The following is a 19,757-nucleotide window of genomic DNA, read 5'->3' as shown; positions in this document are numbered from 1 at the left end:
TCTGTGCCATGCAGGGGAGCCCTGTGTGGCCTTGCCCAATTCTTCCCCACAATTTCCCCATGTGCAGCAGAAATGCACTAGTTCTTCTGCCAGGGGCCCTCTGACCTCACGAGGGAGGAGGCAGGATTGGCCCTAGTAGTCAGATCCAGTGAAGTTGAGCTTCAAGCGCTTTATTGGAAGGAGAATTGGGGGGCTGGAGCACATGACTTATGAGGAGAGGCAGAGGGAACTGGGCTTGTTTAGTCTGCAGAGTGAGGGGGGATTCGATAGTAGCCTTCAACTACCTGAAGGGGGGTTCCAAAGAGGATGGAGCTCGGCTGTTCTCAGTGGTGGCAGATGACAGAACAAGGAGCAATGGTCTCAAGTTGCAGTGGTGGAGGTCTAGGTTGGATATTAGGAAACACTGTTTCACTAGAAGGGTGGTGAAGCATTGGAATGGGTTATCTGGGGAGGTGCTGGAATCTCCATCCTTAGAGGTTTTTAAGGCCTTGCTTGACAAAGCCCTGGCTGGGATGATTTAGTTGGTGTTGGTCCTGCTTTGAGCAGTGGGTTGGACTAGAAGACCTCCTGAGGTCTCTTCCAACCCTAATTTTCTATGATTCTACAGGGCTATGAATCAGTGCTCCCCCATCTGATAGTGAAAGGCGCTTAAGTCTCTCTCTAGGTGAGTTATCATCTTGTCTGTCTCATTTGAACTGCTTTTTGAGGAGAAGAGACTCCTGGAAATTAGTTTCTTATGGCCAGATTCTGAAAGTGTATAAATGATGGCCTAGATTACACATCAGTGTTAAGAAATGCAGTTCTTGGGTGGGGAATGAGAGGACATCAGATCTTTCTAATAATCTGTTTATGTCCTCCTCATTATAGTTGTAGCACTCATTCACTCCAGCTTCCTTCACCCTTCAATTTATTTACTGTGTTGCAGCTCTGCTGTAAATTGGTATAAACAATGTATTATCCTGAGGAGTCAGGAGAGTGGGATCAAAACTGGGAAAATAACTATCAGAAAGATGTAAGGAGATATAAAATAATGTACTGAGACCTCCTTTATCTCAGAGCTTATTTCTTCCTTTTGTTGGTTGCTTTTCCTGCCATTGGTCCTGTTGCTCTACCTTTTGCCATATAACTCACACCAGCTAACATTTACATAGACGTACCAGTGTTTGACTTACATCACCTCTAAATTTGATGGAGGATAATTTTCATGGTTTTTCATCTTGTAATTTGATCTTCTGCAGCATGGCATTGCATTCAAATGTGTTGAGGGGGAAAAGAATCGAACATGATTGGTTAGTAAACAGGCTAGAGGGCTACATCCGCCTCTGATGTAAACTGCCATAGTTCTGTTGGCTTCACCACCATTGACTACACCAGTTTACATCAGCTGATGATCTGGCCTAAATTTTTTAAAGGCAAGGAAATATGCAAAGTATTCTTTTATAATTAAGCCTGAGTTCTGATCCTGGTGACTTGCAGCACACCTGATGGTCAGAGTCTGGAGGGTCAAAAATGTTTGTGCAGAGAGACTTGTCATGAAGAAAATAGTCTGAATAAGGGAAGAGACTGTTGGTGCATAAAGGATTGTGAATAAGCATGTAAGCTTGGTTTTAATGTTTTTAGCACTCCCTCTAGTGGGTGGTTGTGTAACAGATACAGTAACTCCTCACTTAATGTTGTAGTTATGTTCCTGAAAAATGTGACTTTAAGGGAAACACACACACACACACACACACAGTATAAACAAACAATTTAATACTGGTGCACGATGATGATTGTGAAGCTTGGTTGAGGTGGAAGAGTCAGAAGGTGGGATATCCCCTTACTGCTAAATGATGAACTAGCAATTGGCTGAGCCCTCAAGGGTTAACTCTCTCACTCTACAAGGCAGCAGGAATGGAGGTAGATATATTCATTTCTTCCTTAAGTACACTGCCTTGTTAATTAGATCAGCTTGCTGAGCCTGCTGCTACAAGCTCCCTCCTCCTGAGCCCTGGTGTCCCCCCCTCCGCTCTATGAAAGATGGAGTAAGCGGGGTGCAGGAGCAGGGGGGAGGGGGATACCCTGTCTTTAGCCCCCCTCTTCCTTCCCTCCTCCCTGCACAGCAAGCAGGAGTCTGGGGAGCAGCTCGAAGGCAGAGGGCAAGAGCAGCACATGGCCATGTGGAGAGGGACAGCTGCAATTGCTAGCCTGCTGGGCAGCTGCTGCACAGGGAACTTAGGGGAGCAGGGAGCTGATCGGAGGAGCTGATAGGGGGGCTGCCGGTCCACCCTGGTTCCTAGCCCCCACCAGCTAGCTGCAACGGGCTACTCTTCCTGCAAGCAGTAGACAAAGCAGGCGCATTACACAACTTTAAACGAGCATGGTCCCTAATTGATCACCAGCGTAACAACGAAACAACGTTAACTGGGACGACTTGAAGTGAGGAGTTACTGTACGCTGTGATTCCTTTGCAGGTTTGTGGAGAGAAACAGCGCTTTGAGAAGCTGATGGAACACTTCCGAAATGAAGACAACAATATAGACTTCATGGTAAGTCTTATTGTCATTAGTAAACTTAAACTTTCCTCTTTCTTACGTCCCTTCCTGTTCCCCAATACTCCTTTGAGGCTTACGTACATTTTTTCTGTTAGTTACATAATGAGTATCTTCAAACTTACATAGCTTCCATTCTTTATTTTGCTCAAATTTTGCTACTGATACTCTCAGGATGTGTTATTATTAGCTACTGTATTTACAGGCTATATGTGTGGACCACTCAATAGAGCATCAGTCTGGGACTTGGAAACCGATATTCTGGACCCAGCTACAGCAGTGATGTGCTGTGAGGCTCCCTGTGCCTGTGTCTCCCCTTTCGTCCTTTATCTGTCTTGTCTGTTCAGATTGTAAACTCTTACGGGAGGGACAGTTGCTTACCATGTGTATAGTGTTTATCATGGTGCGGCCCTGATCACAGATGGGGCCTTTAGATGCTACCTTAACGCCATATATTTACCAATAAAGCTGGCAATCAGTAAGAAGGGCCATCTACACATCAAAAATGAAGTTTGCTACAGTGTGCTCCTTTTATCCAGTTTAATGTCTACCTTTGGGCCCATAGTCAGTTGCTAATATGGTCCTTGGTAATAGAAAATGTGGGCTCTTTTGATGTAGTGGAAAGGCTTTTGTAAAAGTGTCTGATACTATAATATCATAGTATGTGATCATTGGCCAGCACAATTGGAGGACTTGTTTGTAGTACTGTGCACTCTGAGTGGCAGAAGAGTAAATATTTGAAATCTCAAGATGTGCATAGTGTACATATGCCAACATTCTCAAACACCCTTCACATCACATCATATGACAGGGAAGTATGGCCAAGACTCATTGCAGCTGTTGTCCTTCCTTATCTGTAGATAAATATAACACTAGTTTTTACCACTATGGGTTCCTCAATTTGCTTGTGCATTTTCAGACTCCACTTCCCCTGAAATCGGGAAGGAAATAGAAACATAGCAGAAGAGTACATTGGCACCTATACACACCAAACTCCAGATCTTGCATTGGAAGCTCTGGTTAATCATGACATGATGAATGAGTTTAAATGGTGAACATAATGAATTTGTTATGAATTGAGCCTTAACATAGGTCTGAAAAATGTACTATGAGTCAATTTTAGTGTTTCCTAAAGGTATCAGCTTGAAAGCCCTGGAATCAACGCCCTCTATTTATTTACAGAACAGGCACAACACAGGCATCACCATTGCAAGCTTCAGAATGCTGCCCATGCCGATGTGCCTCAATTTTGACCACCTCTTGGGGTGAGAGGATAGTTCCGTCTGTGCCCATTCAAGCCTTGGCCTTTCTGCTAAGACTTCCAACAAGGATGGCACTTGCTGCCAGTTGTGTTGATGGGTTTTGTAATGTGAACTTCTGTCCAATTGGAATTAGATTAAGACCACCATGGCGTTTCATGTAGGTTTTCAACTGCAGTCCCATGGCAATGATTTTCATCCCCTGCAAACTTGGGCCAAACTCAAACCCATGATGGAATAGTAAAAACAAAATGTCTAATTACCAATCCAATAAACCATCTGCCTCTTTTGATACCTGAGCTCTTAAAAACAACAGAACATGACACCCAATAAAGAATGTTTAAACTGCGATCTCTGGGCTTGTGCAGTAAACAAAATTCTGTGGCTACTTTCTCATGTTGAAACAAAAGCTTCACAAAATCTAAAATAACTATACTAGGCTTATTAAACTCCATACAATCTTGTTCTTGCTCTTTGTTAGTAGCATTGTGGTGGCACCTGGACTCCAGGGTGGGACCAGAGCTCTATTGTGGTAGGCACCATGTAGATTAAGTATTTTCAAACTTTGTTGCATTTTTGGCTTCAACTTAATAGAAAGATTTGTCTTATGGACCATCACAAAGGCAATATCCCTACCTGTCCGTAATCGTATAATATCCCTGTAATGACTCCAGCAATTGCTTACGTGGAAGAGTAATATGTGGGTAGTATTCAGTGTATTTTTAGCCTCTTTTACTGCAATTTAGCAGCTGGAAACAAGAAGACAGAACCATGTGGTCAGCCAGCTCTCCACAGGCCACCAGGAAGTATCCAACTATATTGAAAAACTAATCTCTATTTACATATCTCCAGGCTTGGCAGAATTCAATTTTTATTTTTTCATAATTTCAACAGATAATATCAATGTTTATTTTTAAGCTTTTTAAAAGATTTTTATAACTTGAAATTTTCACAGTTGTGCAAATTTATGGGCTTTAAGGATTTTTTCAGTTTTTATTGATTTAAAATTTTCACAGCTGCAGGAAGATACAGGGTGGTGAGACAATGGAGGGGTCAGATGATAATTGTTTAATGACAGTAGATTTTGAGATTCAAGAAGTTAAAGCTTTATAACTATTAAAACACAAATTGTCAATGTCACATGTCAAAATATACAAAGTAAATACCCTTAAATCAAATGCTAATAATTTCTCAAGCAGCATTTTCCTTACTTTGTCTATCTTTAAATTTCAATTATTATCAATGGAATTTCTTTTATTTGTTTGTGCCTGTATAGTGAAATTGACGTTTATTGGGATTTGCCAATAATAATCAAATCCTTCCAAGCCTACACTTATTAGATAGCCTGCTCTAAGGGTAGAGTGTGTCTTTTCTGTATCATGTTAGATGCTGTATATAGTTATGCCCCTATGTAACTGTCTATGCATTATGGACCAAATCATGAAGCTCTTGATTTAGGTCCTGTTGATGCCTACCTATCCCTCCTCGCACCATTCCACTGTGCTCTCTGAAAGTGGGGCCAGTAGTCTCTAGGTACTGACAGGGCATGTTATGTGAATGCTGATCCATGCCCCCCAGAGTAAAGGGCCTGATTGAGCCATTGCATTTTTAGAGCTCATCATTGAAGTCAATGTTGAAATCTGATTGAAATGGAACAACATGGCTCTGAGAGAGGATTGTCAAGAGCTGGCCCATTACTAATAAAATCTGTGTCCTTGGGTTGCTTCCACCTACTTTTTCTAAGTGATTAAATACTTGACAGGCCTGCAGCAGAAAGACAGAAAATTAATGACAAATGGTTTGACAGACTGGATCCTTCTGTCACCATCTGGTTCTGACTATATCCACATGCTGTTAAAAACAACCTATGACGAATATGCATCAGGGTTGTGGGGGAAAGCTAGACCATAAAGATAGAGCCAATGTGGACAGTTCTTGGATGTTGGATTGCTGAACCACCTATATTGTGTGAGCATTTGGGTTTGTAACATGTGCCAAAGTCAGTTATGGCAGGATGATAAAAAATTATGCCAAAAAATCAGGACTCCAGGAGGCATTGTTAAAACTTGAGTAATAATTCAAGTTATAGCTGAACATAAACAAATATTTCTGCAGCTACTTGACTTCAGCTTGATGTCAACCAGAGAAGATAACAAGAAGGATTTTCTGTTAACTATATCCTGACATGGGGATGGAGGGAAATAAGAGAGTGTTAATGTGAAAAGAGGAAAGAGTAACTAAAAAGGTGTTTCAGAGAGGTTTGTTACTGTTGTCAGTAACTCATTACTGTTTAATTTTAAAAAAAATTCTTACATTCAGTTACTTTGATCTAGTAAACTCTTTACTCATGTGTATAATGTTTGCAGGATTAGGGCCTGAGAAAGGAACACAGGATTTGCCTCTATTGTTGCAAGAATTTATTAAACAAAATAAGAGAGTGTAACAGATCATTTTAAAATCAGAGGATTTGGCCCTCTGTTAAATTACCCTCCAGTGTGCTATTGCTCAGCAGTTCAGGGCCAATAGTGGTACTAGGAAAAAAAGAGTATTTGATTATGGAAACTTGAGAAGAATATATTGTACTATAAAGATTCACATAATAAAGTTATTTTTCTAGCCATGTTAAGGGAGCGCTTTCCAATTAGAAATGGGTCCAAGCTGAAATATTTGGATTTGGATGTCCACTGTCCCCCTCTCCTGTACACACACATCTCCCCCCCTACACCGCCCCTTGCACATACCTGCCAGAAGCAAAGGGTCTTTGAACTCGGGGGAGGAGGAGGTTGTCATTCAGGTATATCCCTGCACTTAACAACAACTGTATTTGCATTGTTGGGGACCTAAACAATATTTTCTGGAAACAGAATATTTAAATGAAACATGCAGTATGGATATTACGCACACACATACACACAAAAAATCATATAACACAAGCTATGTTTAACTCTTGGTTAATCAGTTTGCTATGTGCCCAAGATGTTGTATTAGCAACTCTTTGACCACCTGGAGGCGGTCTCGACAAAAACAGCAAGTAGGTGGAATTAGCTGGCATTCTTTTTATTGTGTTCTGGTAGGTGGTAATTCAAAGCGTAGTCTTCCCGTTTGCTTACTTCTTCCTGCAAAATGTTGATTGACCCCAAGATTGTTCTTGAACTCTTGGCTGTATGTAAGTCATGCTCCATGGGATTTATCTTCTTTCAGGTTAGTCCTAAACAGATTGACTGACTGTTTTTAAACACACATACAGTATCGTTTTATTTATACTATAATATCTGTGTATCTGAAAAAAATAGATAGTGTAGCCTATTAACTGAAAAATCAATCAAACATGTATATCAGTACTCGATTTTACTGCTTAAAGGTAACAACTATACAAAGACATTTATAAAAATAACTGAGACAAATCTGGCATATTCTGTGGTCAGATAAGCAGGTGCAACTCCCACTGAATTAAATGGGAGCTGGGAACATGTACCTCAGGGCAGAATATGGGCCCAACAACTATTGCTACTGAAAGCTAGATCTATATAAAATGAACAGGCAAGCTCAATTGGGTGATATAATTTGACACTCTGCATTTTGCAGCTATCCTTCTGCCATCAGCCTCAGCACACCCTGTCTCATCTGTTATGGGGTGGTTGTAGTGGTGGCTCCAGATGATCTTGCTTTGGAGAGTTTGTTTCTTTCATTGTGTCTGTGTTAATTTGTATGCTAAGTAATATGAATCTTAACATTCGTTACTAAATCTTGGATTTTGAAATCTCCAAGAACAACAACAAAGCACCTTCCATTTAAAATGCCTGGTCCTGTTGTCTAAATTAACAGTGCCAGCAAGTTGCAAAACAAAATGCACGCATCATTATTAAAGGAAAGAATTGTGGCCTTCATTTGAAAAATGACATTGTTTTCTTCAAGAGCTAATTAAATTACTTCTGTAGTCAGATGGAAATCTAACGATTGCGTGGAAAACATTTTATTTTCGTGGACTAAGTAAAGGGCACAATAAACAAAGCTGGGCTCTACAGACATTCCTGAACTTTTGGAATCTCTCATTTCCATTCATCAGGATAAACAAACACCTTTTAAGCCAGGATCCACTACTTTAAACTCTTAGAAGAAAATCAGAGAGTTTCCATATATGGTAAATATGACATTAAACAATCATAACATCTGTAGTAAGGTTTGTCAAAACAGAGGGCCTGAACCAATCCCCGCTGAAGTCAGTGAGAGTCCTTCCTTTGACTTTGCTGGATTTAGGATCAGGCCCCAAATTTTGTGCTTTTTTGTGATGTCACAAAGGCATGGTGCCTTTGCACACACCATCTGCTGTTCAGTTGGCCATGTTTGTAGCAGATTTTTTCCTTCTCTATCTGAAGCATGAGCTATTATCCCTGGGTAGGAGGGAGGAGAATCGTCTTTAAATACTCTTATGCAGTGTGGCAAATCCTAGCATTCTGTTCAAAACAAAGGATGCACTGCTATTTCTTGTTAAATTTTCAGTCTGTGATGATTGTTCCCTACAGGTGGCATGTATGCAGTTCATCAACATTGTAGTCCATTCAGTAGAGGACATGAATTTCAGAGTTCATCTCCAGTATGAATTTACGAAATTAGGCCTGGACGAATATTTGGATGTGAGTATGGCCTGGTTTCACTCTGACCAGAATTGGTCATTATATCCCAGATGGATTAACATATTTGTACAGTGCCAGCCTCTGCATGACTTGAATGACATTTGGGCTCTCTGCTAGTGCAGAGGATTGCAGATTGTGCCTCTCCTTGCCAGCAAGGGCCACTCCATCCCAGGTGGTACACCTCTAACCTCCTTTCTGGACTCCATTTTAGGAGGGCAGCTTGACAATGTTATAGACTCCGGAGAAGCCCTAATTGCAAAAGCAATAGCATGGATTCATTGCCTCAGTCCATCCCCCACTGCCTTAATTGGCCAGCACAGCTCACTTCCGGAGTTGTGAGGGCTGCTTGCCCGTCTCTTGGGGGATGTTGAAAGCATTTTGTGTTGCTGCAGCCTCCCAGGTAGACGTTCTGACACTGGGGGCCCTGCTCCAAGCTGAGCACATATCCTTGAGTGAATTTGGTCCTTGCTCTGTATTTTTTTGATCAAAATGTGCAATCAGTTGCTGTTCCAAGTAAGGTGAATGAAACCGTACACAGCACACACTTCCAGCATAGTGATCTTTGTTCCAAGGGAGCCGGAACCTGAATCTAATATAATGACCTCTCTGCTGAGAGGGCTGGGCTCATTTCAGACATCTTGGCAGCTAAACTGTTTTCTGCTAGAAGCCTCAAAGCAGCAAAGTAAAGCAACGTACAGCTTCTGAGAGCTTTGCTCAGTCCCTGCCCCCATGCTCAGCAATGGGACTCATGGTATGTGACTACCTTCATGGCTCCAGAAACACCATCCTCTGGGCAGCAGGCGTGAAAACCATGAGTATGGCAAAGCAATGAGTAAATGATCACTTGGTAAAAATGACAAATTGAAGCAAAAGGAAGAAGTAACCTCAGACAAGCACTTGGAAGCATGATGTCTGTTGTCCGCAGAACTATCCTTACATTGTTCAAGCTACCCTGATTATTTCATTCCCCTCTTCTCTTTATATTTCTTTATCCACAACAGCATCGCCCTTACACTGAAAGAGTCAGTAAGTCTGCCTAACTCCCCTAGTCATTTCTCTTCTCTAGGAGCTAATAATGTTAGTGGCTCTGAGGGTTCAGTGATACTTCTTACCTAGCAAGTAAGGGGCATCTCCCCTGCTTCCAGGTACAGAACTCCTGTTATGTGCAGTGGGAGACATACCTGCAATGGAAATCTATAAAAGGGATATTGGGGAAAAAAATAGGGACAAGCCTTTTAACTCCCCTGACGTCCATTGAACCAGGAGAGCTTTTGGAGGGGACAGAGTAAGGAGATTATACATATTTTGCTAAAAATGTAGCAATTGTCTCTGCTGAACTAGGACCATTGATGTAAACCTGCTCATGGAACATGGATGAAAATTTGACCCTCATCTTGTAATAATCATTTCCCCAAACCTAAGTTTGTTCCAAAGTTGAGCCTCACAGCTGGCCATAATGGACCAAATTCATCCCTCGTAACATCAATGATTTGGTCTGGTTCTGTTCTTTGGGGCCCAATTGAGCAAGGTACTTAAGCACATATCTGACTTTTAAGCATGTGAGTTAGGCACCCTGCTGAATCAGGGCATTGGTTCCCAGGTAAGGTGGGGAGAATTTGTAGAGCAAACACAGCATAGGATAGTATATCTTCAAATGATTAAATACTGTGGTCCTAAGATTAAAAAATAACACATTTTCCTACTGAATCATGACTAGAAGTTCCCCAGCCACTGACTTTAGAGATTTACTGGCACCTTCTGGAAATGTTCTATTTAAAGAGAATGCTGCTTTTATATCACATTTCTCCCCTATCCCCATGTATTTCCCTCTCACCACAGTGTTTTATTATTAGGAACATTTACATGGAAAACAGTATTTTTGTTGCGCAGGAGTTCGTCTCTTCCTGCTGGTTTTTGGCTCTGCTCAGTGATAACAGAGATAGAGCTACTTTTTGTTAGGAATATGTACACATTGACACTGAGCACTCCTTTCTATACTGATGATGATGATCTTCTGCCAGCACAAAAACTGTAGTTCATCTAAAAAGATATTTCATCACAATCTCTTCCTGGCCTATGTCTATTCAGCTCAAAGGTTAACATTTCAAATCATGTGGGCTCATCTCAAACACAGGCAGAACAATAGAGAACAGATACAAAGCCTCTGCACAGGTACACAAGGCAGAAGGCACATGGAGCCTTCCCCTCATCTTATTCAGGGGTCAGGCACAGTTGAATTCCATTTATTTACCTGAGTGCAATGATTACTGTCTTACTGCCTTGTGCGGCACTAGCCAGCCCAGAGTGGGTGGGAAGGAGGCAGAGCCCCTCCTCTCCTTTTGTGCCAGTTGGCTGAACTGGCTGCACTTGTCTGTATGCTAGGGAGTTCCAGGAGGTATTTTTTGTCTCCCTGACCACAGCAGCTCTCCCCCAGAACTCTCCACTGCAGTGGTGAGGCATGGCTCCACACCGACCACAGGGTGAGCCTGTTCCTGAATAGCACAGTGTGGGCCACAGTATATACTTAGATGTTTGTCACAGATTTACATGGCACATCAGTGAGTCTTCACATTCTGCTTGGTACTCTTGTCTGGGTCTTGCTCTTGCTTATGTGCTGTCAATAGTCATATTCAGATGTTAAGATCTCAAACTCCTGCCATTAAAGAAAATGCTAATGTTACTACAGAAAAAACTACTGCTTAATTTTAAAGTTCTCAACTTTTGCGGGCCTCCTTACATTTTGCCATGTATTATTTATAACTTTCAGTGATGTTTAAAAAGTTAAGCACTTCTCTGAAATATGAAAATGGGGCCTAACTTGATTGCAACGTATTTGCATCCGTTCAATATTTGTGGCCTTGTCATTGCATGCTGCTGAATGCATTTCATTACGCTTCTTTTACTTTGGACTTTCAGAAGCTGAAACACACAGAGAGTGACAAACTGCAGGTGCAGATTCAAGCTTACTTGGACAATGTGTTTGATGTGGGAGCTTTGCTTGAAGATGCCGAAACCAAGAACGCAGCCTTGGAAAGAGTTGAAGAACTGGAAGAAAATATTTCTCATGTTAGTGCAAAGTTATAATTACCTTTGATCTAGTTAAGTCTAAGCTGTTAATGCTTTATATTGGTGGGCTTGCTGCAAGCACAGGCTTAGCCAGAGGTAGAGCCTCTGGGTGTCAGGAGCCCCTGCATAAGAGGATTCATTTTGGCTGTTTTCCTGATGAGTGATTAAGCAAGTTTTTGGCTTCTAGATCTGAACAAATCTTGAAAAATGTCAGGAAAGAACATCTCAGGAATGGGTTCTTGTGCAGCTGATTATGGAAATCCAGGTGCTGCTAAGTGTGGTAGGTCCTCAGTAGGGAAAACTACACTTTATGTTTCCTTCATTTTTGAGAGATGACAAGTCTCCCCTACTGCTGTTCTTGTGGGGAGGCCTCCAACCTTGAGTCAGTGAGGACTTGGCAGAGGCTGCTGCTTCTCGTCATACTTAGAACTGACTCTGGATTCAATTTAGAATCATTCATTGTTAACAATGAAATGACATCAAGTAGTGGTGGCTTCACCTCAACAACAACCATGTGTTTTTATTGTTGCACAAGGAACTTATAATGAAAAACAAGACACACAAGAATGTATTTTAGCCTCATATTCTCCACTCATTAGCTAATAGGTGGCTTTGCTCCTAGGCCATTTACAGACTCAGTGAGAAAAGGGTTCCTCCTATGCTTTTGAGTAATTGATTATCTTGTTTTACTTGACTGTAGCCAGGGATGGGGAAAAACACCAGATTCTCAGATACCACAGTGATTGTTGTGGTACAAGAGTCTAAATAGAATAGAATTGCACTGATGAGTAATTTGGGTCCAATATGTGTTATGTCTGTTTGTGTCTCTCTCTAGGTATTTTTATGGCCCCATCTCTGTAGCATCTGAACACCTCACAAATTAGTGAATTTACCCTCCTACCTGTGAGCTAGGAAAATATTATCCCCATTTTATATGTGGCAAACTGAGACAATGGAAGATTACATGATTTGCCCAGTGTCACACAGTGAGTTTGGATTAGAGCTAGAAACTGAACCCAGGTCGTCAGAGTTAACCATAAAATCATCTTTCTTTCCCAGTATGTGCATCTTTAAAAATCCACCAGGCCACTGTTTATCTTGAAAAATCCACCACTTAAGCACTGATCATATGTGCACAACTGGTACCTGTTGATTGATAAAGTTCTTACTTAGTACTTTGATCTGGAAGTCACTGATTGCAGCAAGGAAGTTTTAGGTTAGACATTCGGAAAAACTTTCTAACCGTCAGGGTAGTTAAGCACTGGAACAAATTACCTAGGAAGACAGCGGAATCACTGTCATTGGAGGTTTTAAAGAACTGGTTAGACAAACATCTGTCGGGGATGGTCTAGCTAATTCTTAGTCTTACCTCAGTGCAGGGGACTGGACTAGATGACTTTTCAAGTTCCCTTTCAGTTCTACATTTCTATGATTCACAGACTGAATGGACATTTCAGGCTGAGGTCATGGCTACACTGACGCTTTACAGCGCTGCAATTTTTGTGCTCAGGGATGTGAAAAAAACACCCCCTGAGCGCTGCAAGATACAGCGCTGTAAAGCCTCAGTGTAAACAGTGCCGCAGCGCTGGGAGCGCGGCTCCCAGTGCTGTAAGCTACACCCATAGAGGATGTGGAATACGTGCAGCGCTGGGAGAGCTCTCTCCCAGCGCTGGCGCTGCGACCACATTCGAAACTTCAAAGCGCTGCCACGGCAGCGCTTTGAAGTGCAAGTGTAGCCATACCCTAGCTCTCATCAAGCTAGTATGGCAGAACGAGTAGGTAGCTGCAGCAGTATATTCAGAGGCGAGCAGCAGCACGGACTAGCTACCCCATGGGTATGTCCTCAGGCAGGACAGCTCATGCTGCCAGTAGCTGCTGCCCATGCTACAGTACTATTTTTTAGCATGCTAGCTCATAGAAAGTTAGCTCAAGTATGAGAATCAGGCTGAGAATCACACCCCCAGCTCCAGATGTAGCCATTACCAGAGAATCTGACTGATCAGACTCACCTGGTTCCTATTTGGGGGACCCATGCTGGTTCTGCTTCACATGCATATAGTTCTTGTTGTCCTTGCCGGGAACCTCACCACTGATCAAGCATATATGGTCCTAGCTTTGTGGGCTGGAGCTTATGGATTCCAACAGTTCCAGAGTTCTTAGTTACATTACAGTTCCAGATGGAATCACTTGGGAGCCTGGGTCTGTATAGAGTTATAGACAGAAAAAACTAATTTACATATAAATTGCAGATTCCTTAGCAATACAGTACAAATAAATAGAGCAGATAAACATTCCATGCCATAAAAGTACAGTTAGAGTTCTGTGCGACTTCCAACACACATACTAAGTATGTGTAAAGCAGAAACAGACTGAAGAAGCATGCATTTGGGATGATTTTAAATCTCTGAGCAGTAGGACTGTGTCTGATGCCAAAAGGAGATGGACAGAGAACAGATATGCACTTGGACTTCATAAAACAAACTGTTAGGGCCTCAAGAGGTAAAGGCTCAGGTGTGTTCCACATGACTCAGTAATGAGGACTGAAGTGTAGCATCACTCTGAGATGCACTGTTTGCTTTTAGTTTTTCCATGCCAGGCATTTTTGGTATCAATTATTTTAGTCTTGAAATTATGACTTCCCTGTTTTAAAAATAAGTGTTTTCCTGACTTAAAAAATAACCCCCAAGTCATTTTTTTCATTCCTGTCATAACTTTACTCCAAATTTTGAACATTGGCTTGACGTAGAACAAGTACATTCTTTCTCAAGAGCAGTTAGAACTGACTATAATATCTTCTCCCTTAAAGAGGTATTTTGCTCTGAAAAATGCCTTGGTAAAAACAATGTGTTCTTATTTAATAGATCTGCTAAATGTGAGTGTTTAGAGACATAATTGGCTACTTTAGTTACTAAAACATGTTTTTTTCTGCCTTTCTGTATTCTGTTTGCACTACAAAATCTATTTGGCTATGCAAGTGAAGACTTGAAATTCCCAAGTTCATGCTTTAACAGAATTGTTAATTATGTTTGTTCCAATTGCAAAGTCTTTACCTCAAAGTTTGCAGAGATGCAGAAGAAAATTGCACATTACCATTTACAACACACCCCAGTTCAGTCAGAATTACAGTTTGGCTTTCAGATCCAAGTTAAGTTTGTAGGATTGGCAGTTTACAAAAAACAACAACAACAAAACATTTTTATTTGTGAAATGAGCAAATCTGATCTGACAGTCATTGAAAGACATAAACATGGGCCCTAGTGATGCAGATTCTACTTTGCAAAGTGACTTTGCAAGAATGGTATTGTGGGATTCCATGATTTTTTGTCTCAGTGATTTCCAGATCAAACTTACTCAGTTTATAAGTAAAGTGATGACTTCCTAACTGTTTTTTCAAAGTGGCCCGGAAGTCTTGCTTTCTTTGTAGGATATTCTCTTCTTGAGCAGACTCAATAACTGCAGTCCCATTGAGTTGGTTGCTGATCAGATTTAGCAAATGATGTTCAGATTTAACAGGACCATCAACAATGCAGTTCATGCCCCATTGACAAAATAATGAAGTCCTTACTCAGTCAAAATTTCCATTGATTTCAATAGGAGCTTTACTGAATAAGAGCTTCAGGATTTGGCCCAATGTCAATAGCTTACCAGGTACCATTTTTCCAGTTAGTGATACTGATATGGTTGTTTGAGAAATCTGTTACCATCAATATCTTTTTTTCAATTACAGTTATCGGAAAAACTGCAAGACACAGAGAATGAAGCTATGGCAAAGATTGTGGAACTGGAAAAGCAGCTTATGCAGAGAAACAAAGAACTGGATGTTGTTCGAGTAAGTATGATGATGACATTACAGACAGATGTCACATTCAGGAGAAAGATCTCCATTTCATTTTGTATTTAGTATGGAATTCACTGTTTGAAATGGGAGTGTGACACTGAATCATGATGCTTCCACATGGTCAGACTTTATGGATTGAACTTTTTTAATGGCCTCTAACATTGAACCCATAATCGATGGCAGGCAGATTTACTTGTGGGTGCAAAGAACTGAGATTGGACATTTAACTCTCTGATTGCCTGGCCAAATCAGATATGTAGATGTCTGAACCTTATCATTCATGTCTGCATTTAATTCTGCCTATATTTTGCAGACAGTTGATTGTGGGTGAAAATTAGAGGCTAAATTAAAACCTTCAAAAAGGTTGGGTGCATGGCAGCAGTGGCATTTGAGCAGGTGCCTTGCTCGTGTGCTGTCAAATACAGTACACGCACTGTGTAGGGTCCAAACTCACTCCCTTCCTGGAGTATGGCTTCATTAGCACAGACATTAATCGTATAAAAGATAATTTAATAAAATAGAAACTTCAGCCCATAACTTCTCCACAGGCTGGCTACTTCTAGACTTACTTAACTCCTGACTGCTCAGCTCACACACTAGATTCTCTCTCTTGCAAGAAATTAGCATCTCCCTTTTAGCTGGGCAGGATAACAAGCTATCTATTTCAGCGACTCAGCAGAGCTCATTAGCCTTTTCACACAGCAAGATCAAGACTAGCTAACTTCGGGCAAACACATTTCAGCATATTCAGGGGACAAGACTTTCTTTCTCCTTAGTATGTATCTAGCTAGAGCTACATTATCTTAGGTGCTTTGCAGGACTTTACATCCACAGATCTCAGAGAGAGAATTATATTTATATAGCGAATGGAGCTACACCAATTTACACTAGCTGCGGATGTGACATGTAATCTCCACAGAGGGTTGTGCGGGTCTTGCTAAAGAAATGGCAATAGGCAAGTTACATCACTATTAAATATTTCTCTGTTTCATTTTGTCGATTTTTATGAAGTCTTTAGTCTCTGTTTTTTTTCTGTCTGAAGTACATTAGGTCGTATGGAAACAGTTATATCATTGGTGTAGAGCAGGTTTCTCAAACTTCATTATACCATGACCCCCTTCTGACAAGAAAAATTACTACGTGATCCTGGGAAGCGGGACCGAAGCCCAATCCCTGCCACCCCGCTGAGGGGCCACAGCCCAAGACCTGCCATCCTGGGGGGCGGGTGCCAAAGCTTGATGCTTGGCCACCAGCAAGTCTAACACCACCTCTGGCAACCCCATTAAAACGAGTCACGACCCACTCTGGGTCCCAACCCACAGTTCAAGAACTGCTGGTGTAGAGAACTACACCTGTATCAGGCAGGCAGCTAGAAAGACAGAATCAGGGCTTCAGAGGCCCTGAGAGGTTTTCGGCCATGGTATTGTGTGCAGCTACCTACATACTGATATGGGCCATTGGTCCCATATGCCCTGGACGCTAGGGGATACAATCCCTGCCCCAGAATATGAGCCTCAAACATAGGTCCCCACTAGCCTTCTGAGAACACAGCCACCACTCCTAGGCAAGGCAAAGGGGAGAGACCAGGAGAAGGCATAGCTCTGTTCCTGCTTCTACCAAGTGTTCAACATGTGCTCATAGGCAGGCCAGGCAGCTAGCAACTGGACATGGAGCAAGGAAGGGAAGGCCACAGTTTGGCTGACATATGATCATCATACCGCACTATTTATTTAGGATTAACATAATCTTAGTAGTTTACCTGGGAGATATTTTAACACTGATGCCCACAAATTCTATCCTAGTGCTCAGAGTTGAGATTCCTTATACAACTCATTCATGTACACATGCTTAGTGCTAACATGGGGGGCAACGCAAAATGAACCCTCTTTCGGGCAAATGAAGCGGTATCGCTCTCATCAAAATGCTTTATCACTGAGCACAAGGGGCAATCCAGTGCCATGCTGTCGTTCTATTTCTAGCTCGGCTCTGTGCTGTCATTTGAATGCAAGTAAATTCTTTACTTTTGGACAATTTTGCAGGAAATTTACAAAGATGCAAATACCCAGGTTCACACGTTGAGAAAAATGGTCAAAGAAAAAGAGGAAGCCATCCAGCGGCAGTCAACCCTTGAGAAAAAAATCCATGAACTGGAAAAGCAAGGGACTATTAAAATTCAGAAGAAAGGTGATGGTGACATCTCTATTCTTCCTGTTGCTGTGGCCTCTGGGACACTGCCATCAGGGTCAGAAGCTACAGCTGGCACATGTGTGGGACCAGTGACTGGGGCTATGCCTTCAGTACCATTGCCACCACCTCCACCCCCATTGCCGCCATTATCACCAACATCTGAGACAGGTGAGAAATAGTACGACTCAAGGGGCAGGTGTGAGGTTGGAAGTTGATGGTGCAGCTCACTGTGCCTGATCTCACTCTCACTGGTTTCACGCTGCTTTAAGCTCCATTGAGGGTGTAACTTGGGGTCATTGTCACACAACAAACATAGTCACGACAGTGAATATTTATGGATCCAACTTGACAAACCCAGTGTTTGAACCCAGATGCAGAAAACAAAGCCTGCTCTGATGAGAGCAGATGGTTTTGTTTCATTCTTTTTAATGAGATGCATACACTGGTATGTATAGTAACCAGGGGCCAGATCATCAGCTGCTTTAAATCAGCATAGGTCTGTTGAAGTCAGTGAAGCTACCAGCTTCAGTTTACACCTGCTGAGAAATCTAGCCCAGAGACATAATCTTTTGTGGCTTTTAATTCTCTCATAGGTAATTCTTTGGTAGAGTGTTTGTTTTGTTCTGATTAACGCTTTCAGATGCAAACATGTCTTTTCCCCTTCCTTTTGTAGTGCAAAACGGTCCTGTGACAGCACCTATGCCACCTCCGCCTCCGCCTCCGCCTCCGCCACCACCTCCCCCTCTTCCTGGTCCAGCTGCAGAGACAGCCCCAGCTCCTCCACTGCCTCCCCCACCACCACCATCAGCACCCCCTCTGCCAGGAACAGCCTCTCCCACAGTGATTTTCAACTCAGGATTAGCAGGTAAAACAGTGAAACTGATGTGCATGCCCCACAGTGCATTCTTCAAACTAATTACAAAAAAATCCAGCCATGCTGTTTAGAAGGAGCTCCATCAGAAAGTAACTTTTTTTTATTAGTAAATTAAAAAAAAAATTCAAATAAAGAGCATTCCCTGATGATGATAAAACACAGAGACACCCCCATACTGATCTCTGACATTCTATCCACCACTTGGAATAGTCAGAGTATATAAATTTGCTAGTGTATTTTATGAAGGATTCCCTGCTGCTGGTCCTTTCTCATATTATAATTAGAGCAGGTCAAAACATAGTTTTCTTTTATAGAAAATGGCTTTTTTCAATAACACAAAATTTTCAACAAAATTGTTTTTGTCAAAATCTTGCAGATTTTCTTCAGAATTCAATCATATTTTTTGTTAAAATTAAAAAACTAAATACAATATATAATGTTGCCAAAACCCAAAAATGTTTCAGGTTTGTTTTTCCAATGAAAACCTGAACATTTTTGAAGAAAGTTCGAACAAAAATGAAAACTTTTTTGGTTTTGTTGCAGTTTTTTCTAGGAAAAGAAAGTCCTTGACCAGATCTGATTATATTATTTTTATGCCCTATTTGGCTTATACCGAGTACCTCACCCAGCAAGTGAGTACTACTTGGTATCAGCCCCCACAGAGATCATGAGAGCATACTATAATTGCAGAAAGAGAGAAGCCGAGAAGTTCTGATTAATATATTTTTAAAACTGATTAAGTATTTCCACCCTTTGATCTTTTTTTTCCTCTGAAGGAGGAAAACTCTGAGAAGCATGGAACTAGTGGGTAGTGCTATGTTTAAAAAAGTAACACGCGTATAGCTGAGATTACTGATTAGGCTTTCCCTGGCAGGCTTATAAAAATAGTATTCCGATTTCAAAGCATGTGCGCTATTGTAATATTCCTTTGGCACCACATCTTCTTGGGCTAATAATGTGTAAGGGGCTACAGTATATGGTTTCCTTTCACCCTTCTCTTCCTGAAACTCGTCCAGTATTCAAACTCGGTCCTGTGCTGATAGAAAGAGTGAGCTGAGCAGAAGAGGGATTCTGATTTGGGGTTTTGGAATGGCATTATAATGTCATTTTGCCTGCCTGGCTGACCTCTTCTCTGTCCTTTTCCTTTTTTAATCTACAACTGTTGGCTTGATTTTGTCATTAGTCATAGACTTCCCTCTAAATCTGGTGCTCAGTCAGCCTGCCCCATTTCTGTGTATTGTCTTGCTACAACTAATATCATTTCCTTTGAGTCAAGTGTGATTTGGAGGAATATTATATGCCTCATGCTGCAGTGTGGCCCATTAAAATCCACTCAGTTCCCTGAGCAAAGCTCATTAATGAGAAGAA

General features: G+C 41.6%; 1 protein-coding gene across 13 annotated transcripts in view; it reads left to right on the top strand.

The window, feature by feature from the left end:
* The window catches only part of FMNL2 (formin like 2), a 277,001-nt gene that overhangs the window by 233,679 nt on the left and 23,565 nt on the right, over window positions 1-19,757 (top strand). For all 13 annotated transcript variants that reach the window (XM_030580437.1, XM_030580433.1, XM_030580445.1 and 10 more), the window contains 6 exons: window positions 2,454-2,528; window positions 8,314-8,424; window positions 11,341-11,490; window positions 15,218-15,319; window positions 17,368-17,683; window positions 18,189-18,380. In XM_030580437.1, coding sequence (XP_030436297.1) covers window positions 2,454-2,528; window positions 8,314-8,424; window positions 11,341-11,490; window positions 15,218-15,319; window positions 17,368-17,683; window positions 18,189-18,380 — 946 coding nt within the window. The remainder of the gene's footprint in view (window positions 1-2,453; window positions 2,529-8,313; window positions 8,425-11,340; window positions 11,491-15,217; window positions 15,320-17,367; window positions 17,684-18,188; window positions 18,381-19,757) is intronic.

This window comes from Gopherus evgoodei, chromosome 11 (assembly GCF_007399415.2).
Source record: "Gopherus evgoodei ecotype Sinaloan lineage chromosome 11, rGopEvg1_v1.p, whole genome shotgun sequence".
NCBI lineage: Eukaryota > Metazoa > Chordata > Testudines > Testudinidae > Gopherus > Gopherus evgoodei.
This window is presented reverse-complemented; position numbering and strand designations above follow the sequence as displayed.